The 18,882-nt window shown below is 42.5% G+C and overlaps 2 protein-coding genes across 4 annotated transcripts in view; one reads left to right on the forward strand and one right to left on the reverse strand.

Annotated features, from left to right (window-relative positions):
• The window catches only part of rtf2 (replication termination factor 2), a 28,157-nt gene extending 10,549 nt beyond the window's left edge, over positions 1-17,608 (forward strand). Inside the window, exons 6-9 of the mRNA XM_060070397.1 lie at positions 12,241-12,354; positions 12,665-12,719; positions 13,615-13,680; positions 16,581-17,608. Of these exons, the coding sequence (XP_059926380.1) occupies positions 12,241-12,354; positions 12,665-12,719; positions 13,615-13,680; positions 16,581-16,813 (468 nt within the window). The 3' untranslated portion in view covers positions 16,814-17,608. The remainder of the gene's footprint in view (positions 1-12,240; positions 12,355-12,664; positions 12,720-13,614; positions 13,681-16,580) is intronic.
• On the reverse strand, positions 170-11,572 carry gcnt7 (glucosaminyl (N-acetyl) transferase family member 7). Of its 3 annotated transcripts, XM_060070395.1 has the most exons (6): positions 10,927-11,571; positions 10,665-10,816; positions 6,178-6,401; positions 2,422-3,163; positions 2,138-2,233; positions 170-1,759 (listed from the first exon to the last, which is right to left on the reverse strand). In XM_060070395.1, the coding sequence occupies exons 2-6, from the start codon at positions 10,702-10,704 to the stop codon at positions 1,461-1,463; spliced, it is 1,401 nt and encodes a 466-aa protein (XP_059926378.1). In that variant the 5' UTR covers positions 10,705-10,816; positions 10,927-11,571; the 3' UTR covers positions 170-1,460. The 3 variants fall into 3 exon arrangements, with proteins under 3 accessions (XP_059926378.1, XP_059926379.1, XP_059926377.1); XM_060070396.1 differs by having other exon boundaries at positions 2,138-2,230; positions 10,665-11,572; XM_060070394.1 differs by having other exon boundaries at positions 10,665-11,571.
• Positions 17,609-18,882: the final 1,274 nt, after the last annotated feature.

The raw sequence follows: 18,882 nt of genomic DNA on the forward strand, positions 1-18,882 counted from the left end.
CAATCCAAGGCACACACTACCCCTTTAGGATTGGGACTTAACTAAGACGAAACTCGTAGTCAAATTATTCCTGGACGAGCCCCGAATATGTTACGACCCTAAATGGGTATCAGACATGGTAGTAAGGTAACAAAGAAGAAATGGATTGAAATGACACTTTTCAACCAGGCACCGTTCAAAACGCACAGGGTTTATTATACATCGGCTGTATAGAATACAGGAACAAATACATTAATTAAGGATTGCTTCGGGGTACCCAAGGCCAAAATAATAACCAATAAGACCCCCTGACTTTTTAAACAAAACCCTCAGCCTAGGCTTGAACCAAAATACACTTCTAAACTATCTCTAGACAAACAGAAAAAAAAACATGAGCAGAACAAAACAAACGTGACCTTACACACCTTATCTAGGCTCTCTTCAAAAAGGTCTACAACCTGAGCTCAGCCTGTAACTAGAAATAATTGGTTGGATTTGTCAACAGCCTACTAAGGTTGGATTGTAATTTATATCTTTATCATGGCGCCATTTTATATATTGAAATTTGCATATAATTAATATGATTGATGAATAAGGAAGATGAATTTTTATTAATGATTGCTATTTTTAGCAATTAATGCAAAATAAAATGTTTGGGTGATGCTAGCATTGATGGTATATAGTAAATCTATACTTGAAACTGTAATAAATAGCTGAATTCCCATGCATTAGGGACAATGACAACCAAATTGACTGGACGTTGACGGTTGAGAAATGTTTGAAAATGTATAAGTTAAAACAACACCTGAAAATATTTAATTAAAATATTGTTTTTAATAAAAACTGTACAAATGAAAACACAAAACAATTTGACATTTAATTTGATCGACAGTATCTATTGGCAGTGTTTGGGCTTGGTGTGGCAAAACTAATCCTCTATGGAATGTAAGAATAGCTTTGACTCGGCATTGTCAGGGCCCACTTCTTAGTAGTCAAATCTCTTCTAATATGTTTTCAGTTGCCATAAGCCTGTACAAGACATTTACAAATCCTATGAGTTTTTGACATCACAAGTGGGAGTGTCTACCCAGCTTCAACACCCTTGTGGATGTTAAAAGGGGACAGATTTCTTAATGAATAATTGTCCTCAAACCTTTTGAAATGGTAAAAAATAATCTCAAATACAAGTTTATTTACTAAGCATTTTCAACACAAATTCTATCTCTTTTCTATCCCATTTTCTTTCACGATAGGGCTTAGGTTGACCCTGCAAATATTTGTTTTTATTCATGGTTGCAGGCAACTCATGCAAAGTTCCTGCATCTCCGAAAAGCCTAAAGCACACTCTACTTGGTTAGTAGAAAATGTGGTGCTTAGGCGGTCGAGCGTTTTTTGCTAAAACAACTAAATGAAACCACCCTTTCAGAGTGCCATTATGAACCATCTTCATTTGTGAAATGCATACATTTATATTTCCGTTGTTAAACTATTAATCCACGTACATCTTCATGTTCGCTGAAACTTCGATTCAATCTATTTCCCTGTCCACCACTGCTGTTGGTCTTTGAAGTGGGTATTGGATACGGTACGGCCAATAGCCATTCCGGATCTATGGGTACTCTTGCCTGCCTCAGCACCTTTCTTCTGTGCCACTGCTCCAGACAGTCCAGGGACTCGGGAAATGTACTGCTCTCAAACTTGTTGGCAAACATGCTGTTCCTTTTGATGATCCATGGAAGATCTTCTATTCCATAAATGCAGATGTTTCTAACATAACGTCCTGTGAGATGATAGAAGCATATGTACAACTTTCAACCATAATGTTAAGAATAACAAAACAAAAAACAAATTGGTACTCTTTATTTATTTGATACTTTGTAGCTGGGCTCTTGGATACATAGGGTTTCCGTTTATTTTGGGTGACTACCTTTAAAAACTTATTCTTTATCCCCTGTTGAGTAAATATCATATGGAAGGTCAGGTCTCATACATAACACATAACACAGCCAAGAGAATAGGGAACATAATCTGTTCTGTCGCCTAGATGATGAAATCAAACGGTCACCAGGGGATTAGTTTTCTCTGGCGTAACACATATCTTGGTACTACTGGATGCATTGTAGTTGAAACAATAGCACTATACTAATATCCATTTTACCTTTGCAACCACTATGTACTGTTCCCTCTTGGTCTTGCCACTTGATTGCTCGTATATCGCCTTCCCATCCTCCATCAACGTGGTTGCCAGGAGCTTCTAAACACAACAACACACCTGAATTAATACTTTGACAATACATTCCTCAAGTTATAAAAAAGGAAATGCTAAAACCGTATCTTAAAATATTAAGACTTTCTCACACTTGACAATTTCCAATGATGCACCACATGTTCCCACGCTTTGTTAAATGTAAATGACGATTTGGTGTACAATATGACACATACCTTTTAGATGGTTCAATGTTGCCCAGTAATGCTCATCTGGACTGTAGGTGTCTTTGGACCATTCCAACAGGTCTTGGGCCACTCTGCTTTTCAAGACAAAGTTCACAAACCCTCTTGTGAGAGCATAGTAGGCTGTGCCAAAGTATAGTTGCATATTTTGGGGGGGATGACCCTTCTTCTTGCCCCACCCTTTGAGGCCCACATGGGACCCTGTGATTTCCTTGTGCTGGAGTTGTGTCCGGTGCCTCATGCTCGCAGGCTGCTTGATCCCAGGGGTCATGTTCCGGTCCTTCCACATTTTGCTCTGCATGTAGCGCACCAGCTCAAGGTTGCTCTGCACCGGGAAGTCCTGTCCGCACAGATTGATGAGCTTTTTCCAACCCACCTTGGAATGCTCTAGGTCCCTCATGCAGTGTATGTCTGCTTGTAACCGGGAGAACCCTGCGTATGTCACCGTCTCACTTTGGCTGGAGAGGAAAACGTTTGGGAGGCAGGCAACCAGCCGTCGAACCATCTGTTGATAGTCTTGTGGGGCCTTGGCATCTATGTGAATGCAGTAGACATTTTGTGGGGCATAGATGGCTCGCAACAAACGGAGAAGCAACTGTAGTTCCTTGTGGACAGTCAGAATAAAGGCTAATGGGTAGTCTAGCTCTTCCTGGCTCAATGGTTTTGTGATGAAGTGTAGATCAGCAATCAATTGCGAACAAGTAAGATGGTTATTATGAATGTAACTGTCCACCTAAAGATGAAATAAAAGAATTGTTACTACATTTATTTATTTTTAAAGGGAGAATATTTCAGCAATAATGATCGATCGGCTTATTGTGTTTCCAGACTAGGCTTTTATTTGAAAAGTAGGTAAATGTATAGTATGTAAACAGTATGCTAATCTATACAGGGTGTGGGGTACGGTATTTTTTATTTAATCAATGCAAAATGCCAACATAGCATGCTCAACACAATGATTACCCGAGTAAATCAATTACCTAAATGATTACCTAAAATCAACACTAATGCAAAGCTTACCATTAGGGCTGTATTGTACACAGTACTCGTATCCTTATCAAATATAGATTGATTGATTGAAAACTTTTTTGAATTAACAGTTGTGTTCAAAAGGATTAGAAAACACAATAAAGCCCAAATGCTTGTATCCATTGTGGTCCTTTTGGTCCTATGGCTTGGCACAATCTGGAAACGTCATCACAATAATAGCATCGACAGAATGTACCCTTTACTAGCAGCACCTACCGCATCATAATGCATGAAATGACATTTGTAATAATGACATTTAATGGTTCTGATTTGGAAGGGCACTCCTATATATGGATTTGACTTTGAGTTCAGTTGATTGTTTCTGTTAGCGGACTCCTGGAGCTCTATATAATATAATATTAATAATATTATGTACGGGTATTTCTATTAGGGATTGACCGATTATCGGCACCGATATTCGGCCTTTTGATGCATATCGGCATCGGCCTTTTTTTTTTTATCCGACGGCCGATAATAGATCAATTTAAAACTGGGTTATTTTGGCTCTGATGCAGCCGCGCCTCTCTGTCTGCTGTCACTACGCTGTCTCCAGCATTGTCCCTACCACAGCACCATCTGATTGGTTACACGCTCCGGTTACATGCAGAGCCACAACGGGTATCAGCCAATCAGCAGTGAAAGCTGTGCAACAGCGTAACCAGGGAGCCCCTCGAGCCCTTAACGGTTTAATCACTTGAAACAAGGTTGCTGATAATATTGATAGGGAAATAGTCATTGATAAAAGTAAGGTGTGTGTGAGAGAGAGGGAAAATTCAGTTACTTTTATTGTAGGGAAGCACGATGAGTGTGTGTGTGTGTGTGTGTGTGTGTGTGTGTGTGTGTGTGTGTGTGTGTGTGTGTGTGTGTGTGTGTGTGTGTGTGTGTGTGTGTGTGTGTGTGTGTGTGTGTGTGTGCGCCACATGAGAAGCTGCAGAAACTGACAGCAAAAGACTGTCTGAGAGAACTGTCAGGCAATAATGGCTGTTTAACTAGGGGTCTATTTATTTAAGTGTTCAGTTAATTTCATTAGAACACCCTGCACTTTTTGTTTTTGTTTGAACTTAAAAGAAATGTAAGTTAAAGATTAACATTTCAGTTCAGTTCAGGAAAAGTTTAGGGAGCCATTTATTTGTTTGAATTGTGTTATGTTGCAAATCTGATAAGCTGTTGTGTTTATTATACATATGCTTAAAGGCATTTAAATGAAGTTAAGTGTTAGTTTGTATTATTCAATAATATGTATTGAATATTTTCCCTTTTTCTGTAAATTAATATCGGCTCCAAATATTGGTTGTCGGCCCTCTTGACTACTAATAATCGGAATTAGCCCTGAAAAAAACATATCGGTCTATTTCTAATTTCTATAATATTATAGCTAATATCACGGCCAAAAGCAATGTGCGCATCGGATGATATTATGAATCATAAAGACTGCGTCTAACGACTCTGGTACTTCCACAACAAGTAAAGACTCGTAGTGGGGGATATCTCGGCCATGGTTGAGAAGAATTCGGGGTAAATAATTGGGGGAAAGGAACTTTGGCCTTGACTCTCCGAAGTCCATGAGCCCCGACTTTGAGGAGAAAGCTTCGAAGCTTCGGCGACAGTCCGGCAGCTCCGGCGGTGTTCTCCGGGAGCTGAAGTGCCGCCGAAGCTTTCCGTCTGCTCCGGCGGGTGTCCTCCGGGAGCTGAAAAGTCCGGCGGGGGTAGCTCGGCGGCAGTCCGGCAGCTCAGCTCCGGGAGTACTTCCCTTTCTCCTCCATGTCTCCTCCTCCGGACTGCCGCCGAAGCTTTGGCGGCAGTCCGGCAGAGAAAAGGATTGTACTCCCGGAGCTGAGCTGCCACCGAGTTCCACCCGCCGGAGCTGCTCGTCCGCTGGTCCAGAAAATCTTGGCTATGCTCTGATTGGAGGGGAGTAGGGAAGTGGGAGGTAACATTCAACTCTGCCCCTTCCTACGTAGGAGGGGGCGTCGAAACTGACTCGCTTGTTTGGTAACTAGGTGGGGTACTTTCAGAAATGCATAACTCGCTCAAAAAATCATGTACAGACTTTTTTCAAAGTTTGTATGCGTGTGGGAGCACCAGAGACCCAAAGCAACACCAACAACAAATCCCAGGAAAATTGTTGTTTTCATAATATGTCCCCTTTAAGTATTTTACTTCCAGAGGCCTGGCAGCTTGTGTTTTGGTGGTGGTAAAGGGGGCTGCTAAGCTTGAGGGAGGCAGGGGAACTAAAAAAAACGTGCAAATGCAGAGCTTTATTAAGGGTTGTATCAGCGATGTTGGGTGGCGTCACTTCTGTTGGTATTTGAAGCGAGATCACAAACAAACAGAGCCTGCTCGCCCCTCCCTTCCTTGTTTCGTTCATCCAGTAAAAACTATCATGACAGCACGATCTCGGGGCATAGGGTTATGCGTTTTTTTAACGGCCTGTTTATGGGGCGGGCAGTTAGCGGAATCTGAGGAAAGATCAGATGAATGTGATCATTTATGTTTCGGCCTTGAATCGCTAATACAACCTTTTAAGAGTGAGATGAAGAGAGGTTGTGTTGTACTTAGTCACTATGTTTCATGGATTTATTAATACTTATTTGGACAATTGTAAAAGTATATTGCCAAGAAGTGTTGTCAAGAAATGACCGGTACTTCGGTCATTTTTTTGAACATTACCTTATTTAATGCTCCACAAAAACCAGTAAGACTAAAAAAAGATCATACCTGGCAGTCACGGTTACGCCATATGAGTCCCTCCTCAACTCTGGGCAGGAAGGCTTCACATCTATCAGAGAAGGATCTGCAACCATTAGCCCCGACCTGGGGCTGCAACTCTGTCTGTGTCCAGGCCCTCAAGTAGATTAGGGAACAGATCAAAGTGCTGATCCCAAGGCAAACTAGGAAGCTGCCTTTGGCCCCTCCAAGAGGGATCATAATAGTCCAACACCCTGCAATACAAACATCTTTGTTAATGTACAGAAGTCTCTCTGACTCCCAAATGAATGTTAAGTGAAGTCAGATTAAGCCTATTAACGCTAATGGTGGCAAGCAGCTTTCAGAATCATTTCTGTAATGGCTTGTTACTGAATATGCCAGAAATTGACTCAATTTTGATTGTATAAAGTGTGTTTGCTTAATCTGTTGGTCAAAAACTCCAGTTTCTGTTAACTGATTGAGCACAAATCTTTATTCAGACATTTGATACTTTGATTAAAATCCTTGCCCGTCGAAAAGCACACCACTGTAACCGAGTACTGTGATCTCCAGTCTTTCGGAAGCGTTTCAGCTCTTCAAATCAAATGTATTATCAAAAAAACAAAAAAAGCAAAACTACAACATCACGTACGATTGCTGCATGGACTACAGTGGCTTTCAGATCCATTCATTAGTCCTAGTCAGATTCTGCTAAGAGCTTCAGTGTAGCCTAACATTTTCCAAAGACACATGGCTTCCATCGTAAGTCCGTAAAAATTATGTGCTTTCATCATTATTAAATTGCAAGGCTTGAATTTTGGTACCTTTTTGCCTTAGTTTAAACATTGAAATAGCTCCTTTATACTATCATTATTATGATTTATTGAAACCATTAATAACAATTGCTTGCCGCAACCTTATTTCTGTTGCCAAAACTAAATAGTGGGAGCGCAAGCATGGAGAACCTGTGGAGAACCCTAGACTGTTGAATACATATTATTATGATCAGAACCAGTTGGTCTTAAGTCTGTTCTGTCGGTCTTGCCAATCCATATACTGGATGGCAGCTGTCAGAGGACCGGGTTAAATGTTTTCTTGACTTCAGCAACAACTAATGCTAGGTCTTTGTTACACACACACACACACACACACAGACACACACACACACACACACACACACACACACACACACACACACACACACACACACACACAGACACACACACAGACCCACACACAGGCTCTAGGTCGTTGGCAGGTAACTATGTTTGGGGCGATAACGGGGTTCTGAGGCCAATATGCTCGCTGGGACAGCCTTTTCTCAGCCTGTCGAGGCTCTGTCGGTTCTGTAAATCAGCAAATAAGGTCTGTGATTCATACCGCAAGCAGCGACCACATCCTGTTTCATTGCTACGCCTGGGATACCGAGAAAACACCTTTGCGTTATCACATGGCTGAAATATTTTTTTCAGCCACACACAGTCACACACACAGAAACAAACTAACTTTGTACACATGTTAATGGAGAAGTCCTCTATGTTCTTGGCAAGTTTCAAATTCCTAACTTGCAATGGAGAAGGAGCATAAGCGCTTACCTAAGAATTTTTTGTTTTTCCAAATTGGTCCAGTGACTTTATTTTAACTATTGACACACAAGTTTTAAACATATCTTCAGGAAGCCGGCCTCTGTCTTCATGGCACGTTTCTGCTTCTTGCTAAAACTCAGTTGTGGTAGCATGCAATGCATTTTTATCTATTTTAATTTATTTTTCAAATTCAATACCAATTCCTGGTCACAGGGCTCAAGACTTATTTTTGTGTGGCCGCTAACTGAAAATTTTAGGGGCGCAACCAGAAATTTTAGGGGCACACACCGTTAATCAACATTTTCACTGTATTAGTAATAACAATTTTTATATTAGATGCAGAAATTACAATGTGCTCTTTTAAATGCAGTGTCACATTTTATTGTGACATGGAGTCCTTGTAGCGCCTGCTAATGCATTCTCAATGGAGAGGCGAGCGGACAGAGAGAAGGCGCAGCATTCTGTCAGGCGGCACGACAAGTGGGCGCCCTCCCGTGGAACTGTCGCTTCCGTGCTCATCGAACGCATGCGCTCGCTCGTGAAGCCGCGCGGCCAGCCGACAGCGCGAGCGGAAAGTCGCCTACCATCTGAAACGGCCAAGCGCGAGCCTTTAATGGCGCGTTTCCACTGCAGGGTGCGGAACGGATCGGATCGCAAAGGTGCGGGTCGGGTCGCGTTTCCACCGCCAAAAGTGGGCGTGAACCAGACTTTGCCGTACCCGTTCCGGCCCCATTCTCGGGACTCCTCCGTTGCGGTACCCAAAACGAGACCAGACGCCTGAAAGGGTCCCGTGAAATTCTAGCTACACCCCCCCTCCGTTGATTGGTCGACAGAATCGTCACTTCCGGGTGACGCGGGGATAAAAACAAACAAACAGTAGCCTCGAGGTATTATTCTTTACAATTAACATGTCGCGTAAAAAGCTTGCTTGGGCGAACAAGGAGGCGGAGACGTTCGTCTGCATTCTTGGGGAGGAAGACGTTGTTTACGATGTTTACGTAGCTGCCGCGGCGATCGACATCCGGCCTACCACCAAGGGTACTGTCGGCAGTGGAAACGCGACCTCGGAACTGAGCTGGGCGATACCGCCCCCTCCCTACCGCACCTTTGCGATCCGATCCGTTCCGCACCCTGCAGTGGAAACGCGGCATAAATGCCTCGTTTCCACCGCCAACAGTACCCTCATGGTAGGCCGGATGTCGATCGCCGCGGCAGCTACGTAAACATCCCGAAGGTGAACGACGAGAACTGATTCCCAAAACAAACATAACAAAAATATGGTCACTTAAATAAAATATACAAACGAACAGAGCTTCGTCTCCCCGCGACCTTATATTATCTCAAACGTTATCATCGTTCAGCCAATGAGAGTGCAATCGCGTTGCCATGGCAACGCGAGGGTAAACAAATGATAAGGCACCACCACAAAGTGCTTGCATGACATTGAAGCCTACAACGATCGCTGTAGGCTTCAATGTCATGCAAGCACTTTGTTTTGTTTTTATTTTGTTCTACATCACAATTGCATGCTTTAATAAAGTATTGCCTTCTTTAATAGGTCCATGGTCCACCTCCTTGTTCGCCCAAGCTAACGTTTTACGCGACACGTCCATTGTCCAGAATTATACCTCGCGGCTTGTTTTTATCCCCATGTCACACCCACTTTTGGCGGTGGAAACGCAAACCGTGCCGCAACTTTGCAAACCGAACGCACCCTCCGGTGGAAACGCACCAAAAGAGAATTTTTCAGCGGGTCACCAATTGTGTTGATACATACTAGTCGATATAGCCGAGAGGAAAGCGGGCCCTTGAGACACTGGTCCAGGCCAAGAAGAAAAATAAATAATGGCATACTCCTATTGCCCTGTCCTCCCACCTCTTGTTATTCTTCTCAATATTCTTTCTTAATTTTGTAATAAGTTATGTACCTATTGGGGCTGCCCCCAATAGGTACATAATTAATGCTTTGTTCGTAATTGTGCGCAGTCCTGTAATTTTTTTTAGCTTGTGACGAACCCTAATACATTAAAAAAGTAATAAAAAATGTAAAAGAAAACTCCCCGGAGTATAAACCTGGAACCCTATAGTGGGTCTGTGTTTTTCTCAGCTCACGCATCATTCTCACCTTTTTCACCCCGAGCCAGTTTGCATGCCTGAAAATTACTGGTCGCACATGCGCGACCAGATGGAAAATTCGGTCGCACACTCTCAAATTTTGGTCGCAAAGTCTGGAGCCCTGGGTAATCAAAAGTGACAGACATTATGGGTCCCTATGGCCAAAATGTTCAGCATGCAAAGGCATGCACTCCAAGTTTCTGAACTGTCCATCCATGGACAGTTCAGAAACATGCCGAGCATGCCGAGCATTTAAATGCAACTGGAAGTTATGAAAGAGGTTGAGATATGGGCCGTTTAAATAAATTATATGGAATATCAATATCAACCTCTAGAATAACAATAGGTATCCACAGTAAACAGTGAATACCTAAATAATGATAATTGCACACTACTCAGTCTGAGCCAGCCTCTCTACTCAGGGGTAGCCCTGTTGTCAGGCCCAAGATTCATACTAGATTGGGATGCTCTCCTTGTGGATGGGGGAGCGTTTGTTATGAGAACGTGAGCGCCAGACAACCCTTTGTTGACTTTTTTATCCAGAGATCCACTTACGTAGACAAGCAGAGAGTAAAACATAGTGTACCCCCACTCCACCAAGAGGACCAAATGAAGGGATGGCTTGTGTAGATTCAGAATATATTTTCAAGATTACATATGCTTCCATGCTGCGTTATTTTTTTTGCCTGTTTGTAAAAAGGAATGTTGCAACACACAGAAGTCACCAAACCATATATTGACTTCCACTAGTCAACGATACATTTTTACTAGTAAGTGAGTAACTTTTTCTGAATCATAGATCCATAGGCCAGTTACCTTGCCGTGCAGCGGAGCTTCTGGTCCTCAAACTGGGCATGGAGGTTAAACATTAGCCTCTCTCGTGCCCTTGTGGATACGGTGTCCGTTTCTAGAAAGGGTCCTTCCAGAAAGCCAGCGCTGAATTAGCTTCGGATGGGTGGCATCCTTCACTAAGTGCAGAGATGGGGAGCAAAAGCTACCAAACGTCAAACGTGACGGTACCAAGTCGACAGGCCAGCCAGGTTTGTTTGGTTTTGGAAGAGCGTAGAGCTTTGCTTACCGTCTGTGTCAGAGGCAGAGAGACGGACGGAGAGAGAGAGAACAAATGTTTGTCGATGTGATTTGTTCCTTTTGTTGCTCCGTTGATCGAGCCGTTCTGCCGGCATCCTCTTGAGACATAGACTCTCCCTGCATGGTTACCGGCACTCGTGTACAGATGCACTCTTTCTCTCGCTCTCTCTCTTTCCCTCTCACTACATCAATCAGTCTCCTCCCCCCCCCCCCTCCCTCTCGCTCGCTCTCTCTCTCGCTCACTGTGCCAGTTATTCCTGTACAATTTCCATGTTCACTCTTCTTTCTTTTAATCCATCGTCTTTATCTTCCTTTCGTCTTGTCTTTTCTTCCACCCAATTTGTTTTCCCCCGCTCAGCCCATGACTCCCTCCCTTGTTCCCCGCCCTACGTCGCTGTCCTCTTCTCTCCTGAGGGTTGGCAGAGAGTTAGAGGTGCTAAGAATAGAGAGTCAACGCTTTGTGTGTCCTTATCTCTCTCTCTCTCTCACTGGTAGGTCTCAAGGGACCTCGTTTCAGTGCTAAACACGGGCTCTCTGGCTCGCCGGGAGCCCGGCCTGTGCTGTCGTCAGAGCAGGGCACAGAGAGCAGCTTTGAGAGCAGCGTGTGCTGGGTTTGTCTGCTGCCTGCCTGGTCAGCTACTGAGATTAGACCTCTTGTGTTAACAGAGCACATTGCCACGGTTCACACCCACTAGGCACGCACAATAGATCCCCTGCTGGTGGTGGTGGGGGGGGGGGTGTGTGTGCCTTTTGGAACGATTAGCAATATAATAAAACAATGACCGATTGGACAGAATGGTTGAAGAGGCAAATTCGCACACACTTTGGAGCATTGAAACACATTTTTTTTAACTAGTATAACAATGTTAACTTGTTCTCTTGTTGTAAGTTCTTGTCTAACACTTGTCTCACACCAACAAGCAGTTTATAAAGTGTGCGATTTAGATATACCATATCCTGTGGCTGTGGTATTTCAAATCCGGTCTTGTTTTACATAGAAACAGGAGTTTCTGTGCTTTCCTCCACGCATTTCACTCACCCCGACATAAAAATGTAGAGTGAGGTAAAACGCATCCATGACTGTTTTTGTAAATGGTCTTATGACTTTGATATTGTTAACACATTTTACACTAAAAGGTATGTTGATTTTAAGCAACCTGTTTAATGATTATACTAACTCACTTTTCCCCTTCTTAAATGTTCTCTGAAAATGTAGCCCAGGAAGTCATTAAGCTTTATGGTATTGGATAGACGGGAACTGTGCATATCCTATGGCTCACTATGTGATTTCTCTCTATTCCAGTGTGGAGAGCAATTCAAAGCTGAAGATATAGTGGTGCTCAACGGCACTAAGGAGGATGTAGAGAAGCTCAAGCACAGGATGGAGGCGAAGAGGGCTCAAGCAAAAAAAACTAAGGTGAGGAGGTTTCAGGCTTGGTATTTTACTACTTATTTTACTACTTTAAACTGTAGCATTTGCTACAGCAAAAACTCCAAAAAGTATTATATTTGTGTCCAGCAGCTCATCTTTGCCCGATATAATGTGTTTGTCCTTTTAGTTCTTCAGCGATTTGCATTTGCTTTCATATGTTTGAATGTTATTCAAATCTTAACTACAAGTTATTGGTCACCATTGGCTTATCAGTGACCTGTCAAGTTCGTTTGTCCTGTTTGCATAGGTTTTTGTCCTGTTTGCTTAGATTGTGTTTGTGTTACCCCCCCTGTAGAAATCCAAGAAGAGCAAAGTTGCTGAGACTGTGGTCGGAGTATCTGAGTTAAAAGGTAAGCAATTGTCAAATGCCTCTTAAACTCGCACATCTTCCGAAAATCAATGGGGTGAGTAAGTGTTACCTTCAATAACACCTGTAGTATAACGCAACGGTGTACGTGGATGGTGAAACTCTTTCTTTTACACCTGTGCTCATTAGAACACTCATACACAACAGCGGTTGTGTATCACTACACTACAGTGATCCCACGCGACCACGCAACCAGGGGCTACAAAGTCAAAAACAAATAACTCTTAATGGCGGCATTTGAGAAAGGCACTCCATATGACAGGACAGGTGAACTGATGCAGGGAAGTTTACTTGGCCAATGACAAGTCCAAAACTTTGGACAAATTTGCATTTCCTAATATTTCTCATAATTGTTGATCTACGTTAGGAGATACCCGGCTGCAAATATTTCTAATAACGCATTAATTAAGACATTTAGAGAAAACAGGATTAAAATCCTGTGTTTTCACAAGTTTTTACCAATCCGTTTTTGTGTTTATTTTTTATATATAATATGTGTAGATAAATGTGTGTGTATATTATACAATGAATTCCATTCATCTTGGCAATTGGGGATATCCAAATATAAAGTCTATTCTGCCAAGGAAAAGTAATTTTTTATTTGATTGACAATTTGACATGCTCACCTGAGAAAGAATACAAAGACTTGATTAGTCAAATTTAATCACTAAGAACGCTTTATGAGCAAACAAATGAGAGCCTAATGTTAAGAAAAATCTTACTGTTGGCCTCATGTAATCATTACTAATTGGTGTACATGGATTGCAAAGGACAAAGTTGATTGTCATATTGTCTGTGTTTGGCCTCTTGAAGTTGAATCCCATGAGGAGATCTCGCAGGTCCATTCATCAGTATCTGACTCGTCTTTCTAGTTCCAGAGAAAATAACTTCCGGACCGGACTCTCAGGGAACTTGCTCAACACAAGAGGGCAGTGAAAGCACAGGTATGATATTAACACAACGAATACAGAGTTTGAGAAACACTAGATGCTTTCCAATAGCCTCTTTAGCTGTTTACAGAAACTGAAACATAATAGTATCCGTATTTAACCCCAGATATGCCACTACATTAACTGGTTTGGATTTTCAAGTTTGAAGTATTCAGTTGTTTGCTATATGTACGTGTAAACCCACTGTTACTGGGATCGGTTTGCCAATACCATCGATCAACATGTTTCTGTGGCCTGTTAAGTAAACAATCAAACTGTAGTCACGTTTCCAACTAAAGGTGAAGCGAATCTTTAGAAAGTTCGCAAAAAAGAAATTCGAATTAGGTGCGTTTCCATCAAGAGGTTGGAGCGGAAAACTACACACATTCCAGGACTTGTCGTATCATTTTGATAACATGCTCTCTCTCAGGTCCTGATATATAGTGGAATTGGATTGTTGTTTTCAATCTAAAATAGCTGTAATTATTTTTTCTTCGATGAGGGCAAGGAAAAGTTTTACCTCTTCATCGGTCCACGCATATCTTTTGTTCACATTGGCCATTTGTTCCATGGCCGTATTTAAAGGATACATTGTACATATTTATAATTAGAAATTCGTCCCAGCCTTTATACCACAGATTTACATTTAACCGCGTTGTCTGATTACAGTTTAATTCATTTTACACAATTTACCAGCTCTCGTTTTGACAAGTTGACTGGAACTACTTAGTGTCCATATATCAGGGATCAATGGACACCCTGTCAATCAGAATCTAATATTTCCCCAGACCATGCAGTGGCGCAGCGCCACAGAATCAACACTGAGCGCCACAAATTGATTCTGCTTTTTTTCTTTTTTTTAGCAATTTTTAAATGTAAATATCGTTCCGTTCATTCATCTCCGCATAGCACTCTTTCTCCCTGTCATTCTCGTTCACACTCACACAGAGACAAGCGCGCATACATGCCAATGGTGTGCGGGTACACTACCACTAATTGGATAAACCCGGGTATCATACATGCACACGCACTGACAGCGGATTCGCCCGCTCCTCCTCTCAACGCACGTACAAAGGCAAACCCGAAGCAGCGGGATATGTAAGGGATGGTGTATAAAACGCCGGTCATTATCGGGAAAATTTGCCCCGACAGGGCGAACAGGACACCAACGCGCAGCAGAGGTTTCTTGCCTCGTCCTGAAGGGGCTTATTTTCGATGATGACCGGCGATGTTCTATACATTATCTCGCTTAGTGATTAGAGGCAGCAGAGAGAGATGTCATGTTTCCCGAAGCTCAACTAGGCATTGGAAAAAAACGACTTAATTCATCATTCAGATTTACTTTATTTTATTGCATGATCATAATACTTAAAAATATATAGGTAGTTTGTTTCCGTCGTCCTCCATCGCAAAAGTGATCTTGGCCTTTATTTTCTATTTCATTAATAAAATGCCTTTTTAACTTTCCCTTTATTTTCTATTTTTACCAGAAAGATGCATGATCTGATACCAGAGAGAAAGGATAAGGGTTTGAGACCCAAGTTCTGTTTGGGTTAGAGTCCTAGAATCTGGGTTGGAGTCCCAGAGAAAGGCCTGTGTTCTGTCTGGGTTAGAGTCCCGACATCTGTCTGGGTTATGGCTGGTTCAGACTACACGATTTCAGCCTGATTTTGCCCCGATTCGTTCGTCGCAGACAAATTTGCGAGTCGTACACGGTTTTGAAAGGTCGGCGATGAGTCGAGGTCTTGTAATGTGACATGCTTGCGATCTGCGATGTTTTCGTCTGCGATGTTCGAAAACCCCATGACGAAAAGTTTGGCATGCCAGAATTTTTTGGGTAATCGCATGACGTATCCATTGTTGACATGAGGGAATCCTACCCCCAGTTGCGTAAGGGAACCCCACGAACAGTTGGAGCTCACGCGCAGTGTTTACCAACTGACTTCACTGGACTACGCTGAGTACACAGTAACTACTCCAAAAACGAATACGATCAATAGCAAGAAGAAGAATGCTAATAAAGAAAACGAGAGAAAATGGAGCAACATAATGGAGACAACTTTGGTTGAAATGTGGCAGCAAAGTCCCTGTATTTTCGACGTGTTCACAAAGGTAGGGTGAAAAGGGATACAGCCTGGCGAGAAATAGCCAACGCCCTTTACCCTTCCCGGTAATTTTGGAGCCAACAGCTGTTGACGTGCTAATAGCTATCATAACCATATCCATATCATAAACCTCAAACCGCCAGCATAATGCCTAGTGCTAGGTACTCGGGATACATTGTTGACGCTTTGTTGCTAGGCTATGTTGTTGCTGCGGGTGCTTTGTATCGCTCATGTCACGTGTAAGGCAACTACTGTGAAGAGTTGCTGCATTGAGCAGATATAAAAGCTACTGGAACCTTTGACAAAAATGTAAAAAGCATTTATGTCCGTTCTAAACCTTCGATTTTCAAAATATCTTGTGATCGTAAATGTAAATGGACTGCATTTATATAGCGCTTTTTCTAACTATTGGCCACCCAAAGCGCTTTACAATATTGCCTCACATTCACCATTCACGCACACATTCACACACCGACGGCGGAGTCAACCATGCAAGGCGACAGCCAGCTCGTCGGGAGCTAAGTCAGGGTTAGGTTCCTTGCTCAAGGACACCTCGACACTCAGCTAGGAGGAGCCGGGGATCGAACCAACAACCTTCAGGTTACCAGCCAACCCGCTCTACCTCTTGATTACTAATAGCAAACACCAAAACGTTCCCACATGTGTTTCATTGGGCCGTGTGCATTTTATAGCATTCAGTTTCACAGATACAAACAACGGATCAAAATAAACAAACCTGCTTTGTTCCACTTGTTAGTCGAACCTTGAAGGCAAGGTAGAAGGAGACCTAACCAATGGCGTTATTCACAGCCCCTGTTCCGGCCCCTGTTCCGGCGCCAGAGGTGGCGGGGCCCTCTGTATCCAGCGGCTCCTCCATCGCCAAGGGGGCCAAAGCCGCCGCGGCCTCCATCTCCAAGAGGTCCTACCAGGAGATGGGCGAGAAGTCTGAGGTCTTCAAGTCTCTCTTCACTACTCACACCTCCGCCAAGCGAACCAAGGACCAGACCTCCAACTGGGTCACCCACACGCCCTATCACTTCTAGGGGTCTCCACACCTGGAGGGAAGAACAACGCAAACAAATACAGAGGGTTTCTCTTGGCTTTTTATGGGATTATTTTGTTTTTATTCCCAACACACTCTCTGTCTCTGTCTCTGTCTCTGTCTCTGTCTCTCTCTCTCTCTCTCTCTCTCTCTGAGGTGTCTTCTGACCCTTGAGGCTATATAGGGACATGATCCAAGTATTCCTTGTAGACTCTTTGCTCTTTGTTTACAATGTATGCCCACTTTGTTAATCAGTCCCTCAGCTGTCTTATTACCGTCCATGGTTGAATCCCTGGGATATTTCATGTTGTAACGGCAAAGGCCCATTGAGAGTTGAGGCTTGAGAGTGATGTGGATGTTGGTGTTCATGTATATATATATAAATACACAAACGTATACATACACAAAGTACTCTGCTGTGACCTGGTCCGTTACTGACCGCTATTGGAGGAGGGTAGTCGGCTCCCCCTAAAGTCTCCTTTTCATCTTTATTTTTATTTTTTAATTGGTTTTACTGCTTTCAAATTATTCCCTTAATACAAAAACAAATAAGACTGGTCACCTACCATGGCAGGTTCATTTTTTTTAATTTCATATCCAAATGTCATATTTTAATGAGGAATTGCAGCGTTTGATTTGAGGTTTACTTTTCAGTATTTAAAATTGTCATAACATCTTTTGTGATGCCATGTTGGTTCTATGTATCTGTATACGTATGGGATTTTTCTGTTTTCAATCTCTAAATTTCAGATGTACCAAGTCAAACAAAATAAATAGGCTGCTTTTCAGAAATTATTATTGGAGTTTCTTTATCCTTATTTCATGACTGTTTCATTAATCTGCTCTGTCACAGGGAAAATACACAATCCATAGCGGTTACAATTGCTGTTGTAGGAAAATTAACCATTAGTTACTTAGAAAGATGTACCCAAGTTTAGAAAATAGCCTGCCTGGGGAGAATTGTGCCAACAAATAAGAAAACCAAGCTTGCAAGCCTATATGCCAAGCCCCCCTGGCGCTGGTGTTCCGGGTTTTGATTAAGAGTATTTATTTGGCAGTCTCTAGGTTTAGATGTGTAACAGGACATGATCCATCCACTCTCCACATCTGGCTCCAAGGGAAAGAAACGTGCACTTCTGGCTGATAGCCACAGAACTATTAATGAAGTCCTCACACCGCTCTAAAAATGACTGTGTGGGCGCTCTTTGTTTAGGAGGGGATGGCAGCTACGAGGTTAAAATAATTTAATTAACTAGATATTCTTAACAAATGTGGATTTACACAAACATGACAGGATAGATGCGTGAGACAATGTTTTTTGTTATTTATGTCGCAATGTCTAGTTTACTTTACTTTCGTATTTTTGAGACATATTAGGCTATATAAATACACCTATAGCGTGGATATGCCGATATAATAAAGGCTATCATTTATTTATTCAGCCAGAAGGTGGCAGCAGAGACGATCTCGCTGCAGAGCACAGCTCTGTTACACATTAAATGGAAGTTACACCATAAATAATCCAATCAACATGGCTTAAGAAAATTATCATGTTTTTTTCCATCCAGTTAATTTTTACCTTTTATCATTCTGTGTGTTGATATGCTACATTTGTGCAAGATAGTATTATTGTATATATTCCAAAAAAACGTGCATGACTTTCTCAAACGTAATGCAAGAAGCCGTAGAACTAGGCCACTAGACACAAGGTGCATTTTCAAGACGCATAGGCTTTCAGCGACAAAGTAAGTTAAATGAGTGAGTCTCCTTATTGGCCGAGCGAGGTCCTTTAAGGATCATCAACGCTCTGGCGCAGCTATGTTCATTTGCATAGAGCACGGGGGGGGGCATGTCGTTATAGGCCCATGTCGTCAGTATAGGCCCATAACGTTATAGGCATATTCCATTTGCGGGAAAACCACTATGTCTTTTTAAAAGTCGTTTCATGAGTGATCACCTCTTTACTGGAGCACAGGACGGGAACACCACAGAGCCTTATGAGCGCTTCAGATCAAACCTGTCTTCAGCAGATTCTCACGGCCAAAGGTGGTTTTGGAATAACTCGCATCG

This window comes from Gadus macrocephalus, chromosome 13 (genome assembly GCF_031168955.1).
Source record: "Gadus macrocephalus chromosome 13, ASM3116895v1".
Lineage (NCBI taxonomy): Eukaryota > Metazoa > Chordata > Actinopteri > Gadiformes > Gadidae > Gadus > Gadus macrocephalus.

Excerpts from the sequence above, each read along its gene's own strand:
- gcnt7 (XM_060070395.1), bottom strand. The coding sequence starts at position 10,704 with ATGCCCAGTTTGAGGACCAGAAGCTCCGCTGCACGGCAAG. Across the intron at positions 6,402-10,664 it reads AAGCTCCGCTGCACGGCAAG|GGTGTTGGACTATTATGATC; the intron begins GTAACTGGCCTA and ends TTTGTATTGCAG. Across the intron at positions 3,164-6,177 it reads GGCGTAACCGTGACTGCCAG|GTGGACAGTTACATTCATAA; the intron begins GTATGATCTTTT and ends TTTCATCTTTAG.